This window comes from Chelonoidis abingdonii, chromosome 5 (assembly GCF_003597395.2).
Source record: "Chelonoidis abingdonii isolate Lonesome George chromosome 5, CheloAbing_2.0, whole genome shotgun sequence".
NCBI classification, from domain to species: Eukaryota; Metazoa; Chordata; order Testudines; family Testudinidae; genus Chelonoidis; species Chelonoidis abingdonii.
The window spans coordinates 84,157,790-84,176,624 of NC_133773.1; the positions used below are offsets into that span (position 1 = coordinate 84,157,790).

The window sequence follows — 18,835 nt, forward strand, 5'->3', positions numbered from 1 at the left end:
GTCTCCTGAGTCCCAGTCCTGTCCCCTGTTCATGGAACAACACTACTTCTTATCAGCCATCCCTGCTCAGGAAATTGTCATGCAGCACTGTGGGCTCTTTGCTTGGCACAGTTCCCAGCAGCCAATCTGATTGCTTGTAGAAGAGGTAGGGGATGCTGATGGGGAGTGCTCTGAGATGTGGTTAGCACCCATGATTTGGCAATAAGTGGTCTTCAGCTGCTTAACTTGCTCCCGTTATTGATCACATGCCAGTGGTTCCCAAACGCTCCCAGGTTTTCCAAGATACCTTTGTACTCATGATCATTTCTTGTGCTCTGGTGAAGTCAGATGTCTTGCTCTCCTTCCACTGCAGTTTTACCAGAATCTGGCTGTGTTCCTCTGGTCAGCTAGCAGTGTGCTTGATGTAGGGTTTCTTCTTAGTGATGGACATAGCTAACACACAGTAGGTTAACTGTGTTTACAGTTAGGCAGTCCGCATGGAAAGGATGGTTAAACACAAGAGAGTTGTGTTTGAACCAGGAGAGTGCTTCTGGTTCCTGGGAATCAAGTGGTAAGTTTGGGATAGAAGGGTTGGGGGACACAGGCCTAGGGGATTGTGACATAGTGCTGACGGACTCTCTGGATGTGAGCTTGGTGACCCAGGCATCAGCTGTGTCCACACTGTAAAATGACTCGCTTTTACCCATGCCACAGTGGGACTCTGGCTTGGACCCATATGCCTGTGTGAGGCTACAGGCCTGAGAGGTTTCTGGCACAGGTCATAAGGCTTTGTGTGTGGACAGTGTAGTTTCAGCTTAAACCTGAGTCTGAGCCTGGGATCACTATGCCGTGTATGGATCACTAAAGTGTCTGGGATGAGAAATAACAGGGAATGGGCCAGGCAACTGGTGAAAAGCCAGTATGGAAGGAATTAGGTGGCTGATGGGAAAAAAACAGTGGAGAGGAAGCTGAGTTGGTATGTATTTTTTGACAGCAAAAGCAAAATTTGTTCAACAAAATGGCAGTCTTACTGACAGAACATGAACATCGCTGGTTGGCTGAAGCAACACTAGTCACAGCTGTAGAGAGTGAACTGCCTGGGAGAACAAAACTTCTCCTGAGACAGAGACTATACATGATTTAGGGAAACAATACTATGCTAACAGAAGTAGTGCTATTTTATTAAACCACTTCTGAAATTGGGTGGAAAGTAGAATGGGTAGGAGTCTTTCAAAAATTTGACCCCCCAAAAAATAAAAAATTGAGCAAGTCTAGCTGAGGGTAGAGTCTATAGTACAATTTGTTACAATTAAAAGTGTCTACACTTATAGTGCCTTTTAAAATAGCAAGTTTTACGGGAAAATAACCTTTTTAATGAGCATTTCTAAGTATTAAAATATTCTAAGGCAAATATGTGATGATATTTAACTCATAAGAGGAGTGTTGTGTTTATCTTGGATATGGTGTTTGAGTGTCAACTCAATATTATGCCTGAGTTAAATTAAGACACTTCTTGAGTACTCTACTTCAAGTTAAATATGTTTTTTGTTGGATTCAAGATTGTATAAACATTTCCAAACAGACTAGCAAGCAATTAGCCATGAGCTCCTTAATACTTCTTGCTCTTTCCTAGTGTCTGAAGCCTTGGAGACAAGTCAAATGGAGAAATTTGTCTAGGTCTTGCTTTAAAAGTCATAAGGCATCACCTCCAAGTGAGATGGAAACACAAGAACCCAGATTATTGATAGAAGAGGCCATGTGTCACAAAAATATAGATTAGTTAGTATTAAGATTTTGTCCCAGTTATTTTTAGCAAAAGTCAGGGACCGGTCATGAGCAATTAAAAATAAAAATAAAAATTAATGGAAGAAAAATAACTGACAAAATGAGACTGATGAGAGGAGGCCTGAGCCCCACTTTGGAAGGGGGGTGTTCAGCACCTGTTGCCTGGGGTGGCTAGGAGTTCTGATGTCCACCCATGGCAGGTCAGAGCTGCAGTGACTGGGAGCGCCAATGTCCCTTTCCCACCCTTAGTGGCTCAGAGCTCTGGGTTCCCGTGCCACCTACTGGGTCTGAGAGCTGTGAGGCCCCCACCTCCCATGATGGCTCAGAGCTCCAGGGCCCCCGCTGGCTGACAGCTCTTGCCTGCCACCCTGGGGCTGGAAAATGTCATGGAGGTCTGTGAAAGTCACAGAATCCGTGACATAATCTTAGCCTTAGTTAGTATTATATAGTACTGTTTCATTGTATGAGACATAGAATAGTGAAAAAGACCCCAACTTTATTGTATAAGAGGTGTGTGTGATGATTCTCAGGGCACCCAGGCCTGTGAGTCACCTTGTTCCCCCTGCCTCCAGCCTGAGGGAGTCCTGCCTGCCCTTATCTGGGTGTCAGCAGCCTAACACCACCAGCTGCTCAAGCACTCTCCTCTGTACTGTGCCAGCCCTGGCTTTGACTTGCAGGCTCACAATATATGCAAACCAGTCCCTTGAATCTTTCTCCTTTGATATCCAGTCCCTGACAGTGGCTATTCACAAAAATCCCAGATCCTGTGCACCTAACAGTGTTGTGTATCCCTTTACCAGTTTTACCTTAAACACCCTCATCCCCTCCTGCCCCCCAATTCTGGTGTAACATATAGTGCTTGTGAGCACTTACAATAAAATAAAGTAGGTTTATTTAAGAAAGGAGAGTTAATTAGAAAAAAAGAGAGAGTGATGGAAATAAATGGTGGTAATACAAAACAGTAAAATGCAAACCTGGGTCTATACTTATTAACAGTTACTTTTTCTATCTAATGAAGTACAAGTGGGTCATGCCCCTACTCCCCCCTACCCCCGCACAGTCAGTCTCTTGGAGACTTGGCTGGCTTCACAGGAACCAGGATCCAGTTTTTCTTGAGAACATTCGTGATCCCCAACATGTCACCTCAGTGAAAGGATGCAGAGGGTCTTTCTTCACCACCTACTATTCTGAATCAGTCTTTTTTGTTTTTATTCACAGCTATGGCAACCGCCTGTCTGTTGCAATGTTCCTTTTTTACATCCAAGTGGTTTCGACTGTTTGTGGCTGTCTCTGATGTTTTCCATTGATAGTTTAGGGATGGAGCAAGGCTAGAAAACTGAGCCTGGTATTGTATCACTGGCTAACCAGGGCAAGGTGGCAACTCCCTCATTCTTGAGTGGGTCATCACTGAGATATATTATCGCTTGATGACTAACTTTTACTCCACGTCTATAAAGCATACTTTCTGTATAAATACATTATGCCTTAAATATTACCTGTACATATATCTTGCAATGATTATGAATCTTGAGAAGTTATGAGCTTTCTGTAGATACCTTACATTTTACTCTTTATGGATAAATATCCTTTAGATGTCTTTGGTGTAGTGTTCATCAGGTCTGGGGTGAGAGTTGTTTGCAAAGACCGAGGGGCCCCTTGGCAAGGAGTCTTTGTGTCACAGTGTGATATAGGAGAGTCCCAGTAAGTTTCATGAGTGATGTGGAGAAAGTGGATAAGGAAAAGTTATTTACTTATTCCCATAATACAAGAACTAGGGGTCACCAAATGAAATTAATAGGCAGCAGGTTTAAAACAAATAAAAGGAAGTTCTTCCCGCAGCGCACAGTCAACTTGTGGAACTCCTTACCTGAGGAGGTTGTGAAGGCTAGGACTATAACAGCATTTAAAAGAGAACTGGATAAATTCATGGTGGTTAAGTCTATAAATGGCTATTAGCCAGGATGGGTAAGGAATGGTGTCCCTAGCCTCTATTTGTCAGAGGATGGAGATGGATGGCAGGAGAGAGATCATTTGATCATTGCCTGTTAGGTTCACTCCCTCTGTGGCACCTGGCATTGCATTAGATACTGGGCTGGATGGACCTTTGGTCTGACCCAGTATGGCCGTTTTTATGTTCTTAGTACAGCTATTGTAAAACTTAGTTAAGAATCCTGACAAGTATTCTGAGGAAAAGGAGAAATAATATCCTAGGTATCTTCTTTAAGGAGGCCTTGGTAATTGTTTCCACTTGACGTAGAGAATAGACACAGGCTAAAGCAAATGAGACTTTGAGGGGTGATGAACTCTGGGAGTTCAGAAACAGGAAGCCACACGTGAAGATTGTGTTTGTGAGGGGCCGTAAGGCTCTAACTTTAAGGTGGTAGAAATCCTAGTGAAGAATAAGAAAGAAATAAGGATTCCTAAACAGTTTAATATAAGTAGGACCCTTTACTAGATTCTATCCTTTATAATGGATAAAGGGGTAAGAGACAGAAAATTATTCTGTCTGTTAGAGGCTTCCTTCTGGGTTCAATACTGAATAAGAGCTGGATGGTAAAATACATGAAAATCACAAATAGCATCTTTAATAATAATAATAATAATAATAATAATTAATAATAAAATAGCTGTTTAATAAAATGGGGACATATTTGCTATATCTACAAGCTATTCACTATGATTATGGTGTATAGAGTTCACACCTACTTTCCTAATCCCCTATATTTCTTATACATATGTTACCCATGGGGGGATTCTGCGTCAATGCAGGGGCGCAGAATTCATATGGCTCACATTTTTCTGTGACCCCTGTGCAGAAAAATGCAAAAAAACTCTGCCGGGGGACACGAGCCTCTTCCCCAGAAGCACATCTGTTTCAGTATGCTGGGGGGCTGGAGGTTCATGCCTGCATGATCACCGTCAGGGGCAGGGCTGAGTGTACATGCATGCCAACAAGTGAGAGGGAGAGAGAGACTCTTCCTCCTCTTGGCTATTGCAGCTCACTATAAGGGTAGGACTTTTTATTATTCATGAAGCAGGCTAGAGGCAGAATTATGTGGCCAATAGTTTTATGACAGACTTAATCCTGTATTCCTGTTTGGTTGTTCCATTTTCCCTCATGTTTTCTAAAAATTATAGAAGATTAGGGTTGGAAGAGACCTCAGGAGGTCATCTAGTCCAACCCCCTGCTCAAAGCAGGACCAACACCAACTAAGGCCTGGTCTACACTACGCATTTAAATTGATTTAAACAGTGTTAAATCGATTTAACGCTGTACCCGTCCACACTACAACGCTCTTTATATCGATATAAAGGGCTCTTTAAATCGATTTCTGTACTCCTCCCCAACGAGAGGAGTAGCGCTAAAATCGATATAAACATATTGGATTGGGGTTAGTGTGGCCGCAAATCGACATTATTGGCCTCCGGGCGCTATCCCACAGTGCACCACTGACCGCTCTGGACAGCAATCTGAACTCGGATGCAGTGGGCAGCGTAACAGCGGAGGTGATTCTGTTTGCCCAGCAGGAGCTGCTGATCAGCACACTGGGGTGGTGCAGTCCAAATCCGAGACAAAGAGCTCAAGCGATTGGGACCAATCGGGGAGGATAACTGGATCCTGATACTGTAAGGGGAGACAAATCTGTTCATCAGAGCGCGTTACGAGACGAATGCTCCAATGCGTTTTGATAAATCTCCAGGCTCACACAGCACATGCGGCGTGACAAGCGGCGGGAAGCCAGAGACTCCAAATGGACGCCTAATTGAGGGAGGTAGCTGTAGACTTTTCTCAGCTATCCATAGTACCACAGCGGAGGTCTCCGTAATAAGTATTTACATTCTTGGCTGAGCTCCAAATGCCTGTAGGTCAAAACAATTGTCTGGTTTGGGGTCCACGGGAATAGCTCGGCTTCTATTACCCGGTGTGCTCGGTTGACCCCGAACATGAAAAGAAAGGGGTAATATGAAATGAGTTTCTAATTCTTTCAGTGTCATCCTGTGTCCTACTGAATGCTGCTGGTAGACGCTGAATGCTGCCAGCCAGTGAAGTCGCAGTATTCTCCTTTCCTCTCTTCCCTCGTCGGTCGGGGCTATGTATGGTGGCTAGCCTTAGACTGGTAATCTTGGGTCACTTAGAACCCGAGCTGCTCTTCTAACAGGCTTTGATAATTGGCAGCCTAGACATTGTTGCCTGATATTGGCCGCGTGGGGTGGCGCTGGGCTAAACAGGAGATAGATCCGAGGTCACTTCCATAGATGGACACGAACTGGCTGGTAACCATTCATCATAGCGACTGGGGAGCTGAGCTTCAATAGCCCCCTCCCTTTTCATGTTAAGAAAAGATCTGTACGACGTGGACTGATCATACTGTGCATCGGCGTCTGGGGAGGACTGCTCCCCCTCATTATTATGGCCACTTAAAACTCAGGTGTGGTCTTATTCCGTTTGGCAGTCTTTATTACTTCAATGACACAAATGTGGCGGACACTGCCGACGGTAGCACCAGAAACCACGACAGGGAAGAACGGGTGGGGTTGTGCAGGGGCAGACCCCTGTGAATACTGGACACGGAGCAGTTGTTGCTCTCGGAAACGGGTCCTTCTAGTACACTTGCCCATATTCTAGGCAAACTGACTCGAATTTTCAGAAACCATAAAAGGAGGATTGATCGGGGAGCATCCACGGGAACTGCACCGCCGGCGAGCTCAGCCAGGGCACTCCTAGATAGCAGTAGATCAGTACGAGGGGAGGGAACTAACCGATCAGCTCATTAACAGAGTTTGGACATCCGGCAGTAATACGGTACAGATAACGACTGGTAGATCACATACTGCTGCTATCAATGCAAAAGAAGATGAATGTGCTGCGTAGAGTTGGAGTATCGCCTCTGTTCGTGGCATCCAGTACACATACGTGACTGGAAAAAAACAAAAAAAAGGCTGAACGGGCTCATGGTCCAGTGCTCACTGGCATCTGGCCAGGGCAATCTAGGGAAGAAGGGTGCGAAAGGATTGTCTGCTGTTGTTTTCCCGGAGGAAGGAATGACTGCCGACATTTACCCAGAACCACCCGCGACAATGATTCAACCCAGAATTCCAAGGGGCAGGGGAGACTGCGGGAATTATGAGATAGGTATGGAATAGCTACCCACAGTGCAACACTCCAGAAATCAATGCTAGCCTCGGACCATGGACGCACACCGCCAAATTACTGTGCCTAGTGTGGCCGAGTGACATTGAATTTATAATATCTGTTTTATAAAACCGGTTTAATGTAATTCGGAATTATCCCGTAGTGTAGACGTACCCTAAATCATCTCAGCCAGAGCTTTGTCAAGCTGGGCCTTAAAAACCTCTAAGGATGGAGATTCCACCATCTCCCTAGATAACCCTTCCAGTGCTTCACCACCCTCCTAGTGAAATAGTTTTTCCTAATACCCAGACCTCCCCTACTATTATTCAGGACAGCAATTAAGTAGGGAGGAAGATAACTACTGTGATTGCCCTTGAAACAGAGTTACAGGGATTGAGGAAGTTAGGCTGTAGTTTCAGTTTAATACTCAGACGTAACCACAGTTACCTGTGGCATCAATATACCTTTTACCAAGCTGAATCTCATTTTAGTTTTTGTTCTTGTCTCTAATCTCTCTAGCTAACTATCAGTCTTACAGATTATTCCTGTTCCTGCACCGGTATTCTTAAATCCCGAAGACACAGAAAGGGTATGTATGTGATTTGCCAAGGGTCACAAGACAAATCAGTGGCAGAGCTGTGACTAGAATTCATATTTCTTGGCTTGTATTCCTGGACCACACTAGCTGTATTACTGACTTGATGTGCGACCTTCAGCAAGCCACAGGCATGGTGAATTTCAAAAGTGGCAATTGGATCATGCAGCAGAGTGTTGAAATGCTCAGTTAGACCCTTAAAATAGGAGACATTTTTAGAACTGTGTCAATAGCAGCCCAGAAGTTTTGAGTGTGATGAGCCAGGAAGATAATCCTAGCTGGAACACTTTAAATGGCTTTAAGATGGCAATTTGTCTTGCCTCAAAACCAGAGAAAAGTAGATTATAGTAGTGAAAGTATTAACCCTGCAATGTTAACGATGATGGCGAGAATGGTATAGGCCAGCTATACCTTGCAGCTAATTAGCAGGATCTTGGCCCCTTATGCGGTATAGGGAAAGATAGTGATGCAAATGGATAAAGAAGAGAGAAGAATAAAGTAAACAGATGACAGCTTTTATTTAGAACAGATAACTTAATAAGAAACAACAGCAAGATGTGGTTTGACAATTTGGATTTAAAATCCAGGCCCAACCAAACAGATACCCTGGCAATAAATAAATAAACCTAAAACAAAAATACCCCAGATACTTCACCATTTCTAGGTGTTGATAGGCAGTAGATGGTACGACACCGTTGTCACAGTCAACTGATGGACCCTGGGTCTCAACCGCTTCTTAGTGGGAGATCAACAGGATCTACTGATGCTGAAAAGAGGCCTGGCTCTGCGATCACGCATGGGTGAGCAATCAACAGGACCTCTGTACCTTTCTCTGAAAATAATGTGTTCATAGAGTGGTAGCACAGTTACAGTTTTTAATACTGATGTCTTCAGATGCTGGTCTTCTGGTTCATGTAGCCACACAAATATAACGGTACCATGGCTGCCTCTAGGACAGACAGCAACTAGGCCGCGGGCGCTCAGAGTTTATATAGGAACAAGCACTCCAAAGTTCTGAAGTAAAACTGGCAGCACCCCTGCTGGAACCTGTTTGAACCAATTCTGTACTAACCATTTACTGCCTTTCCCGTCGAAGTTCCAAAAGGACACGAAAACTTCAACAAGACGCTAAACAAAGATGGAGTCGAGCTGTTTGGCAGACACACCGTTTGGAATTTCAGACTGTATGTCTAATACATGGTCAACTACCTTAACCAAATGTAAAGGCATGAAGTGCAACTTATTCTAAAGCACAAAACAACTTATATAACTTATTTCATATACAAAAACATGTTACAAAAGCATGAGCTGATGAAGGCCTGAACAACCGCCTTGGCAATCCGGAGAGACAGAAAAAGGCTAAAACTTTGAAAAATTATGCAGGCAGAAGTGGTGATACTTGGAGATTCTCTAGACACACACACCTAGGGTGAGGGCTGAGTCAAAAATGACATCCAGATTATGGACATGAGTGACTGGGAGGATGGTGGTGTGATCCACTGTGATGGAAAATATGTAAGTGAAGATGGTAAGCTCAATTTTGGCCAGGCTGAAGATAAATTGCTAGCTAGGCATCCACAAGGAGATGTCAGAAAGACAGGCTTAAATGTGTGTTTGGATGGAAAGAGACAAGTTTTCACCACGGAGGAAATGTAGCAGAGTTGGCTTCACTAAGGGCATTGAAGGAGGGATCTATACCTAATGTACTAAAATATTGTTAAGTTACTTGGATATGCCAGAAGCTGTGTACCTTAACAACAAGGACTAGACTAAGATCGGAAAGAAAATCAATAACTTTGAGAAGTTACAGATTTTTAAGTGCACAAGGGGTCATTATGATCATCTCTAGTCTGACTTCCAACACAATTTAGATTAGTGTTTTCTAAGCCAGTGGCTTGCGATCCCCTTATGGGGGAGTTACAAAGCATAAAATTTTTTATTACAATCTATAGTAAAGAAAATCTCACTCTCCCACACATTCTTACCATACAACATCAAGTATTCTATGGCAACCTCTGAAACCACGCACCCAAATAAATTATAAATTACATAGAGTTATGACTGTTACCATCTATACATTTTTACTCTCACCTTTTACAGTAAATGTAATGGAGTTGTGAAAAATACTGACTTCAAATAAAGGGTTGCCAACCTGCAATGTCTGAGAAGCACTGATTTAGGGTATGTCAACACTAGAAAGTTAACCTATATTCAGCTGACTTACAGCTGTTATCAAGTGTCACCAGCGTGGTGGTCTGCTCTATCCAATATCTATCTATGTTGATAAGTCAGTTATGTGTTCCCTCTACGTGCTGCCCTGGCTCTGTGCAGATAGTTGGCACAGCAGACCCCGAGAGAAACGCCAAGGACCACAGACTCTCTGCTAAGGTATGAAGGCAGCTGACAAGATTTATTGCCAAATGAAACACAGGGTATGTCTACACTACCTGGGATTATTCTGATTTTACATAAACCAGTTTTGTAAACCAGACTGTATAAAGTCGAGTGCACGCGGCCACACTAAGCACATTAATTCGGCGGTGTGCGTCCATGTACCGAGGCTAGTGTTGATTTCCAGAGTGTTGCACTATGGGTAGCTATCTTGTAGCTATCCCATAGTTCCCGCAGTCTTCCCGCCCCTTGGAATTCTGGGTTGAGATCCCAGTGCCTGATGGGCCAAAAAACATTGTTGCGGGTGGTTCTGGGTACAGCCTCACCCCTCCCTCTGTGAAAGCAGCAGACAACTGTTTCGTGCCTTTTTTCCTGGGTGAACTGTGCAAACGCTATAGCACAGCAAGCATGGACCCTGCTCAGATCAAGACCGCAATCGTGGACGTTGTAAACATCTCATGCAGTCTATGCTGAACCAGGACCTGCAAAGCCAGGCAAGGAGGAGGCAGCTACGGCAGCGCGGCGACGAGAGTGATGAGGACATGGACACAGAATTCTCTCAAACCATGGGCCCCTGCGTTTTGGAGATTCTGCTGGTAATGGGGCAGGTTCTAGCCATTGAATGCAGATTTTGGGCCAGGGAAACAAGCACAGACTGGTTGGACCGCATAGTTTTGCAGGTTTAGGACGATTCTCAATGGCTGCGAAACTTTCACATGCGTAAGGGGACTTTCATGGAACTATGTGACTTGCTTTCCCCTGCCCTGAAATGCCAGAATACCAAGATGAGAGCAGCCCTCACAGTTGAGAAGCGAGTGGCAATAGCCTTCTGGAAGCTTGCAACGCCAGACAGCTACCGGTCAGTCAGGAATCAATTTGGAGTGGGAAAATCTACTGTGAGGACTGCTGTGATGCAAGTAGCCAAAGCAATCATTAAACTGCTGCTACGAAAGGTTGTGACTCTGGGAAACATGCAGGTCATAGTGGATGGCTTTGTTGCAATGGGATTCCCTACTGTTGGGGGTGGGGGCAAATTAATGTAACCCTTATCCATTCTTTGCACCAGGGCACCCAGTACGTAACGCAAGGTCTACAGACAAGGAGTTACGGGTACTTTCAATGGTGCTGCAAGCACTAGGTGGATCACAATGGTTTCACCAAACATCACAATGGGTGGCCGGGAAGCGTCATGATGGCTCGCTGTCATTCAGAAAACTACTTGTTTAGAATGGCGGCACAAGGGAATTACTTAGGCAGCACCAGGAATAACAGTGGGGATTAATGCCTGTGAGTTAGTCCTGGGATGACCCATCCTGACCCCTTTATTGCCCATGGTCTCATGAAGCCTACACCAGGCGCCTCTGTACCACCGTCAGTCAGGAGTTGTTCAATCTACAGGCTGAGTTCAGAGTACGATGGCGGTCAGAATGGCCATTTTGCCGTTTAAAAGGCGACGTTCGGCACATACTGATCTCGCTCGACCTCAGACCAAATTCATGTCCCCATTGTTCTGCTGCTTCCTGTGTGCTCAACGATCTCTGTGAGGTAGGGGAGTACTTTATGGCGCGGTGAGAGGCTGAAGCAAATCACCTGGCCGTGATTACGTTGCGCCAGACACCAGGGCGATTAAAAGAGCACACCAGAGCGGTGCGCTGATCAACAGCATGAGCTTATGCCATTGTTCAATCACAGGCAGGGTACGTGTGACTGCTGTGTTTGTTTCCCCTTGATACCCCCCCCGATTGAGCCCATACCTACCAGCCCACCCCCCTTCGTATTACAGCATTCTCTAAAGGAAATAAGCACTTTCACCTTTAACAAATCTACTGTTTCTTATTAGTAATTATAAAAAGAGGAGAGAACTGAGCAAGGTGAGCCCAGTGTGTGTGTTTGGCTGAGAGGAAGGGAAGAGGAAGGAAAAGGCCACTAAAAAAATTTCAATATAATGACAGCCTTTTGGTTGGGCCGTACGACGTGGTGGAGTGGGCGGGTACCACGAGTCTTCCCCCACGCATTCTTACACGTCTGTGTGAGGATAGATGGAACATGTGAGGGTGAGGGTGTTACACAGGGGCTGCAGCGGCACTCTGTGACCCTGCTGCTGTCTCTGAAGCCACCAGACGTCGAGGATGTGCAGCTCTGGATCGCGGGCAGCCCAGCATTGCATCCTTGCCACCATGATCTTCCTCCTGACGCCTCTGATCTTCCGCCGCCACCATCGTATCGTCGAGCGTGCGTCCGCCTGTCCACGTTCACTGACATCTTTCCCTGTAATTATTGATACCACGTCCTGTTCTACTCATTTGCGATGAGCTCTTTCATTGTGGTGTCAGAGTCACGGTGCGATTCTGTACTGTGGCCTCCTACACAAGCCAGTCAGACTTCGGGAAGCATCTCCTCTCCCTTGAGCGACTTGGTTCAAGCGGCAAAGAACCTCACCAACTCTTCAGCCTCTGGGTATCCCTGGGAGCAGTTCTAGTATCCCTTGCCCCCGGCGCTCCACAGTGAGCCCACCCGGCGGGGTCCTGGGAAGCCACAGGGTCTGCACCCCCTTGCAAGTCAGACGTACTCTCAGCCAGCCATAAAGCAATGTTTATTTCGATGCTACAGGAACAGGGTCTAAACAGAGCTGTGTAGATAACAGCGAATCGCACCCCCATCGACCGGTTCCATCTCTGGGGCCTGCTGCGTGCAGCCAGACGCGCACTCTGCCCTACAGCCAGTCAGACTAACTAAACCGCCTCCAGCCCCTCCTCTCGATTCTCTCAAGTTCGTTTCCCGGGCACGAAGTCACCTCATCTCTTTGTCTTCAACACTTCATCTGCTACTTGCAGAGAGGGGCTCCGGCGACGATCATTGCTCGGACCAGGTCGCCAAAGACATTAGATGCTCACTGGCGCCTTTCTCTGCAGCTCAATCTATCTCCCCTTATTCACCACGCTTAGATACTTAGAATTGCGACCTGAGAGGACACATGACAGGTCACCACACAGTATTCAGCGAGCACCATAAACACTCCTCTTCTTCCCTTTCTCAGTTTCCTACAATGCAAGTCACTTCCAATGATTTCAAACTCTATCTCACGTCTTTATTTCTGTCTCGCCTTATCAAGAATAGCCATTCGGATGAGTAGGGAGGCTTGATAAAAATTGCTTGCAGCCTGCCAGATGAGGGAGAGAAGTATTTTAACAGATACATTTACTGACACTGCTCTTGTACCTCTTTCACGGCGTATCTATTATCACCTACCTATGCCATGTGATTCACTATCAAGGTCGCTCTTCTGCCTCTTAAGTATTGCGTGCCTGCGGCTTGGTGTTAGAGATCTCCGACGCCTGGTCCAGGCCGCCTCACTTCCTTGCAGTGTCCATCGCTTATCTGAGATCTTTCTCCGGCTTTCCTGCGCTTCATATAACCAGTGCCTCCTTCTCACCTCATAAACTCACCAATATTCCGCTCTGTGCTGCTTCTTCTGTTAACATTTTGCCAGCAGCAGAACCACTCCCCAATCCTATTCTCTGGTATTTGATCGCTTACCCTCCCCACTACCTGTGGACTGTTATCCATTGAAGATTCACTGTGTCCTAAAACCCCCCCCCCTTCCCCTCACTGCGATGACTCGATTGCAGGATATGATCCTGCTAGCTCCAAACTCCCGAAAAAGTTCAGCGGCCATCCCTCCCCCTAGCTTGGCTACCTGCAAGGAAGATTCTTTAAGGCATACCAGGCTAACAGCCAGTAGAGAATGCATTCTCTCTCCCTAACTTTAGAATTCCTGAATTTCAACCAGTTGCATGATTGTATTATCTACTTCTCTGAAGATAAATCAGTTGAGATAAAGAATTGGATGTGCTTGAATGCCCAACACGGGTCCATCTCAGCTAGGCTTTGTATTGCAATAGATATCCTACGATTAACTTGCTTACATGATGAGCGTGCTCGAGTCAAGATGTCCCCCACCATGGTGGACGGAATAAGGCTGCCTTCCCCAAAAACCTTCTGCAGCTTTTGGTGTTTCTCTCCAAGTACTCCAGGGAGCGCTTTCATTGAGATGTCCTGAGGATTCTGCTCCATCCCCAGACATGTCTCACAATTTATCCACTGCTAGTAACGTCTGCGCTGAATGCATTCCTCAGTCGTCAGGCAAATTGATTCATTTTAATACATGAACTTTGCGTTTTAAACAATGTCTTATTTTACGAAAAGTTTACATCACCAGAGGTCATTGCACTAATCCACTGGCTTTCTGCTAATTGCGCTGCTCAGTTGCTTGTGGAGGGCTCTGGAAGGCTAATTTTTTCAGGGGTTTTAGAGTAAAAATGTCACTAGTGGCTGTTCGAGGGACGATGAGAGTGCATTGTTCCTCATCTCAGTACAATGCTTGTCTTTTTCTCTCCTCCTTCATTCCCTGTTCCTTCAGCAATCCTCTTATGTGCTATGGCCTTAGATTACATCCTCCCCACTTTTGTGAACTCCACGGACAGGGTGGGAACCTAGGGTGGCGGACCTCCTTGAATTGCATGTGCATGTCATTCAGCCGTCAGTAACTGGGATGTCGGCCTGCTCCCGAGACCTCTCGTTGCTTTCTTGCTTTTCTGTATCTTGTCTTACAAAGTGTCCTTAACTTTCCTATCTGGCAGCTGACCACTGAGAACTGGTGTGACGCATTTTTCGATTCATTGTGCCTTGAATTTTTTCAGATTGTGTTTTCATTCGTTCTTTTGGAAAGTATGTTCTGTTTAGACTCAAGAATCTCTTCCCAGTAATACTCCATAGATCCTGTAAGCTCCGTGTGTCATGCTGGAGCTCCTATGTTCTAATATCTCGTGGGAGCACTGGCATTGTTATCCTTGTGCTGGTGAGCCTCTGCCTGATCACCATTGTTGCGTGTATCTCCTCGTGCCAAACAGTGGAAATGATAATTCAAAAGTTAGCAGGGCTTTTCCTGTTGTCTACTGACTCAGTGCATCCAGTAGAGTTCACATTAGTCTTGTCAGAGCGTCACCAGTGGTGCACTGTGGATACCGCCCGGGGCCAATACGGTCGGTTGCGTCCTTTAAACCCTAATCGAATTGGTAATCCGATTTCAGCCATACTCTCTCGTCAGGGAGAGTACAGAAACTGGTTTAAAGAGCCCTTTGTATCGATATAAAGGGCCTCATTGTGTGGACAGGTGCAGGGTTAAATTGGTTTAACGCTGCTAAAATTGATTTAAACGCGTAGTGTAGACCAGGCCACAGTCTCTAGCTCTCCGGCTCAGATGTCTGCAGTTCTGCTAGTACATATGTGCTGCCTGACAATGGACTGGCTCAGTCAGTGGCAGGATTTACTACTGCCCCCTAGGCCAGACAAAGACAACCCCTCAGCAGTGCATTCTTATACAAAGGGGCAAACAATTTACACCTCACTCCCGACATATTGAAGTACAACCCCTCTATGTAGTAAGCTTCTGCCTATCACCTTCTACATGTTGGTTCGATCAAAACAACCCCAGCCATTATATTACTCTTTTGCCTCTGCCTTTAGGATGGGTCAGCTTGTTCCTTGTTATCTGTGTGGAACATGCAAGTATTGGAGTGTTCTGGTACCATCCTGGCACATGTTTATATCTCTAGTGTCCAATACCTTTTACGTATGTGTGTGTTTGCAACATCAGCCCTCTCCTTGCCAGACTCTGAGCAGAGCCTGCCTCTTGCTCACAGCGTAACTTTGCTTTATGTTAAAGTCTTGACCATTAGTTTAGTTCAGGCCTTAGGCCTCATTCTGGGCCTCTGATACAAGGGTTTATGTTTCAGGGCCTTATCTCACTACTTTTTACAGTACTACAAGAGCCACTGCAGTAATTTCTGCAGTGATTCACATCCAGCTACCCTCCTTGGGTCAGTGGTGCGCATCCTCACCAGGAGTTCTTCCACTGACCTAAGAAGGGAGCCCGTGGGCTTGGGCTCACAGGTAGGGCTGCAGGGCTGTTTCATTGTGGTGTAGACTTCCAGGCTTGGGATGGAGGATTAAGCGTTGGGAACCCTCCACCTCACAGGGTATCAACTCATGATTACACTTGGTTGTTGTAGTTTGTCCCTCTCCCAGTTCCCCTCTGTAATATTGCCTGCATCCTGAACGTATTCTCAGTGTTGCCCACAAGGCTGGGAGTTGAGCTCTGTGCCCTGCGCCCTGCAGTAGCCAGGTGAAAAATGGTTTCGCCCCTCTCACTGAGCAGCAGTAGTTAGGGTCACTGACAACTACAGAGAGACCTCACTTGACCCTCCAAGTTCAGATCCCAGGCTGCACAGGCTCAGGGGTGTTGCATTTAGATTTGGGGCTCCTGGTCCATGGAGTGCTGAAAGCTGAAGCATTTACTCCTAGGGCCACACTTTGCCCTTTGCTGCAGGCATGTGGCGTAACTGAAGCTGAGGGAGTTGCGTGGGGTCTGTGCCTTCCCTGCGTCTGTTCGCTCTGATGCTTCCCATCTTCGTGGTCTTTCCCCTGCCGTGTGGTCGTGTCACCCCCTGCGGATCCCAGGTTACACAGGGAGAACAAGAGCAGCCACAGATCACAGCAACATTTCCTTCCTCTGCTGCTACACAGTTGCTGCTCTTCTCCCTCATTCAAACTTCTCTGGGGATCGCTCCTTAAGTTCCCTGTCACTGTCCCCCGCTTCTTCCCCGCCTGCCCAGTCCCGGGGCTCGGGCTCCGCCCCGTGGAGTCCCCTGGCACAGCACCGCAGCTCGGGGGCGGGGAGAGCGGAACTGTTCCCGGGACTGCGGCTCAGTGCACGTCCAGCGGCCGGGCTCGGGGCAGCAATGGGGGCTTTGCAGCTGGCTCCGGAGGGGGACCGGCTGCTGTATTGGGGGGCCGCAGTCGTCATTCTCCTCTTCACGCTGCTGGCAGCTTTCACGTGCCGCCTGCTGCTGGATTATCTGGGGAAGTGGAAAGCGCTGAAGCCGATTCCGGGGGTCAGCCCCTGTTACCCTCTGCTGGGAAATGCTCTGCTCTTCGAGCGCAAAGGGGAAGGTAACGTTCGCCCAGATACGTAGCGGTAGCTGCCTGCCACCCACCTCCCTCCTGCAGCATCCTCTCTCCGGGGTGATCGCAATGCCTCTGGGGAGTCAGCCCCAGCAGCAGGGCATACAGCGGTATAGACATCTGTAACGTGCTCGGGAAGTGGCTGGGGTTTTCCGGGGGCTGTATAAATAGGAGCTGGACTCGCCCCATCACTAATTGTTGTTGGAGAATAACAGAGTAGGAGTGAGCTGTTCTTATGTTAAAGACTTTTTTTCCAAGCTGCAAACAAAAACAAAACAGTTTAATACTCAGCATCCTGCTGCATTTCTAGATCCAGTCAAAACAGCCAAGCAGTATTCCCGAGACTCTACTTCAACCAACCAAAACCTCCCCCAAAAACCTCTGACCCCGCTATTTCCAATGAGTTTATAATTTGATTATAATTTGTGTCTTGAAAACAAGCTCTTAATTGTGATGTCCTGTCCCTTTAACTATTTGAGCACTCCCCTCTCCATTGCAAAGCCTCCCTTCTGTGTTACTTTCGCTTCTGCAGTGGTAATAATAACAGTTACTATGGCAGACAGCTGTGTTGCTTTCAGCTCCCCCTGTGTCTTGGTCCAAACGTAACATTATACTGGGACGAATTGTTTGTTTTGATTTTTACCAAATATTTCCTAACTGATGTCAAATATTTTTTAACATTCAAGAGTTCGAAAGGACATTTAGAAGTTTGCCTTTTTCAGAAGCTACTTTCCAGCCCTGTATACTTTGAAATCCATTTCTTGTCTTTCAGTGAAATTTTAGATACCCTTGGTCAGCCTCTTTATGGTTAATGCATTTAAAAACAACTGCCATGGTAGATGTTTTCCCACTAGATTGTAAGGTAAAGGAGTCATGCTAAAGCCCCGGATAGCTGCATAATTAGAAGAGCCTGATAAATTTATAAGAATTATTGTTTCAGAACAAACTTTCAAAGTGTAGGCAGTATTTACTCCAAACTGGAACAGTTCCACATTACAGTGTTATGAGTCCTTCATTACGCTCCTCTGATTTTCAAGACAAATCAGACAATACTAGTTCTTTTTGTACTGTGAGATTTTTCTATATTCCTATGAGTCTAAGTAAGGTGCTGAAGTTATTGTGCCTTTCTCCACAGTGAGATAGTAAAAATATCAATATGCATGGATTTCTGTGTTTATTGTACCTGTGCAAATATGGGCTTTTGTGCTGTATTATTGAGCCTTGATTTTTTTAACAAAAGGGGTCTTTCAGGTAAGTTATACCCCTCTACCCCAATAGAGAACCGTATCATGACTTGCCTGCCTGGTGCGAAGGTTGTGGATCTCTTGAGGCATCTAGACAGACTTATGTGTAGTGCTGGGGAGGAGCTGGTGATCGTGGTACACGTAGGTACCAATGACATAGGAAAGGGTAGGAGAGATGTCCTGGAAGCCAAATTTAGGCTGCTAGGGATGAGACTGAAATCCAGGATCTCTATGGTGGTACTCTTAGAAATGCTCCCCGTTCCACGCGCAGGGCCAGGTAGGCAGGCAGAGCTTCAGAGTCTCAATGCGTGGATGAGACATTGGTGTAGAGAGGAGGGGTTTACGTTCATTAGGAACTGGGGAAACTTTTTGGATCGGGGGAGCCTATACATGAGAGATGGGCTCCACCTAAACCAAAGTGGAACCAGACTGCTGGCGCTAAACATTAAAAAGATTGTAGAGCAGTTTTTAAACTAGGAGATGGGGGAAAGCTGACTGCTGCAGAGGAGCATTTGGATCGGACACAGACTTCTCTTAGGGGAGAGACTGATGACAGAGAATCTCCAGGTTATAGTCAGGAACAGAGGGCGGAAGAGGATAATGTAAGGGCCAGATCAGATGATAAACAGTCACATAAAAAAGAATCTGGCACATCAGAAAAAGGCAGACAAATAATCAGGGACA

At 46.1% G+C, this 18,835-nt stretch overlaps 1 protein-coding gene across 3 annotated transcripts in view; it reads left to right on the forward strand.

Moving 5' to 3' along the window:
- The window catches only part of LOC116835908 (cytochrome P450 4V2-like), a 122,878-nt gene that overhangs the window by 71,847 nt on the left and 32,196 nt on the right, over positions 1–18,835 (forward strand). Inside the window, exon 1 of one of the 3 annotated variants that reach the window (XM_032799183.2) lies at positions 16,653–16,895. The exons of the other annotated variants lie outside the window; for them this stretch is intronic. Coding sequence (XP_032655074.1) covers positions 16,685–16,895 — 211 coding nt within the window. The 5' untranslated portion in view covers positions 16,653–16,684. Of the gene's footprint in view, positions 1–16,652; positions 16,896–18,835 lie in introns of those variants that run through there. 3 annotated transcript variants of the gene reach the window in all.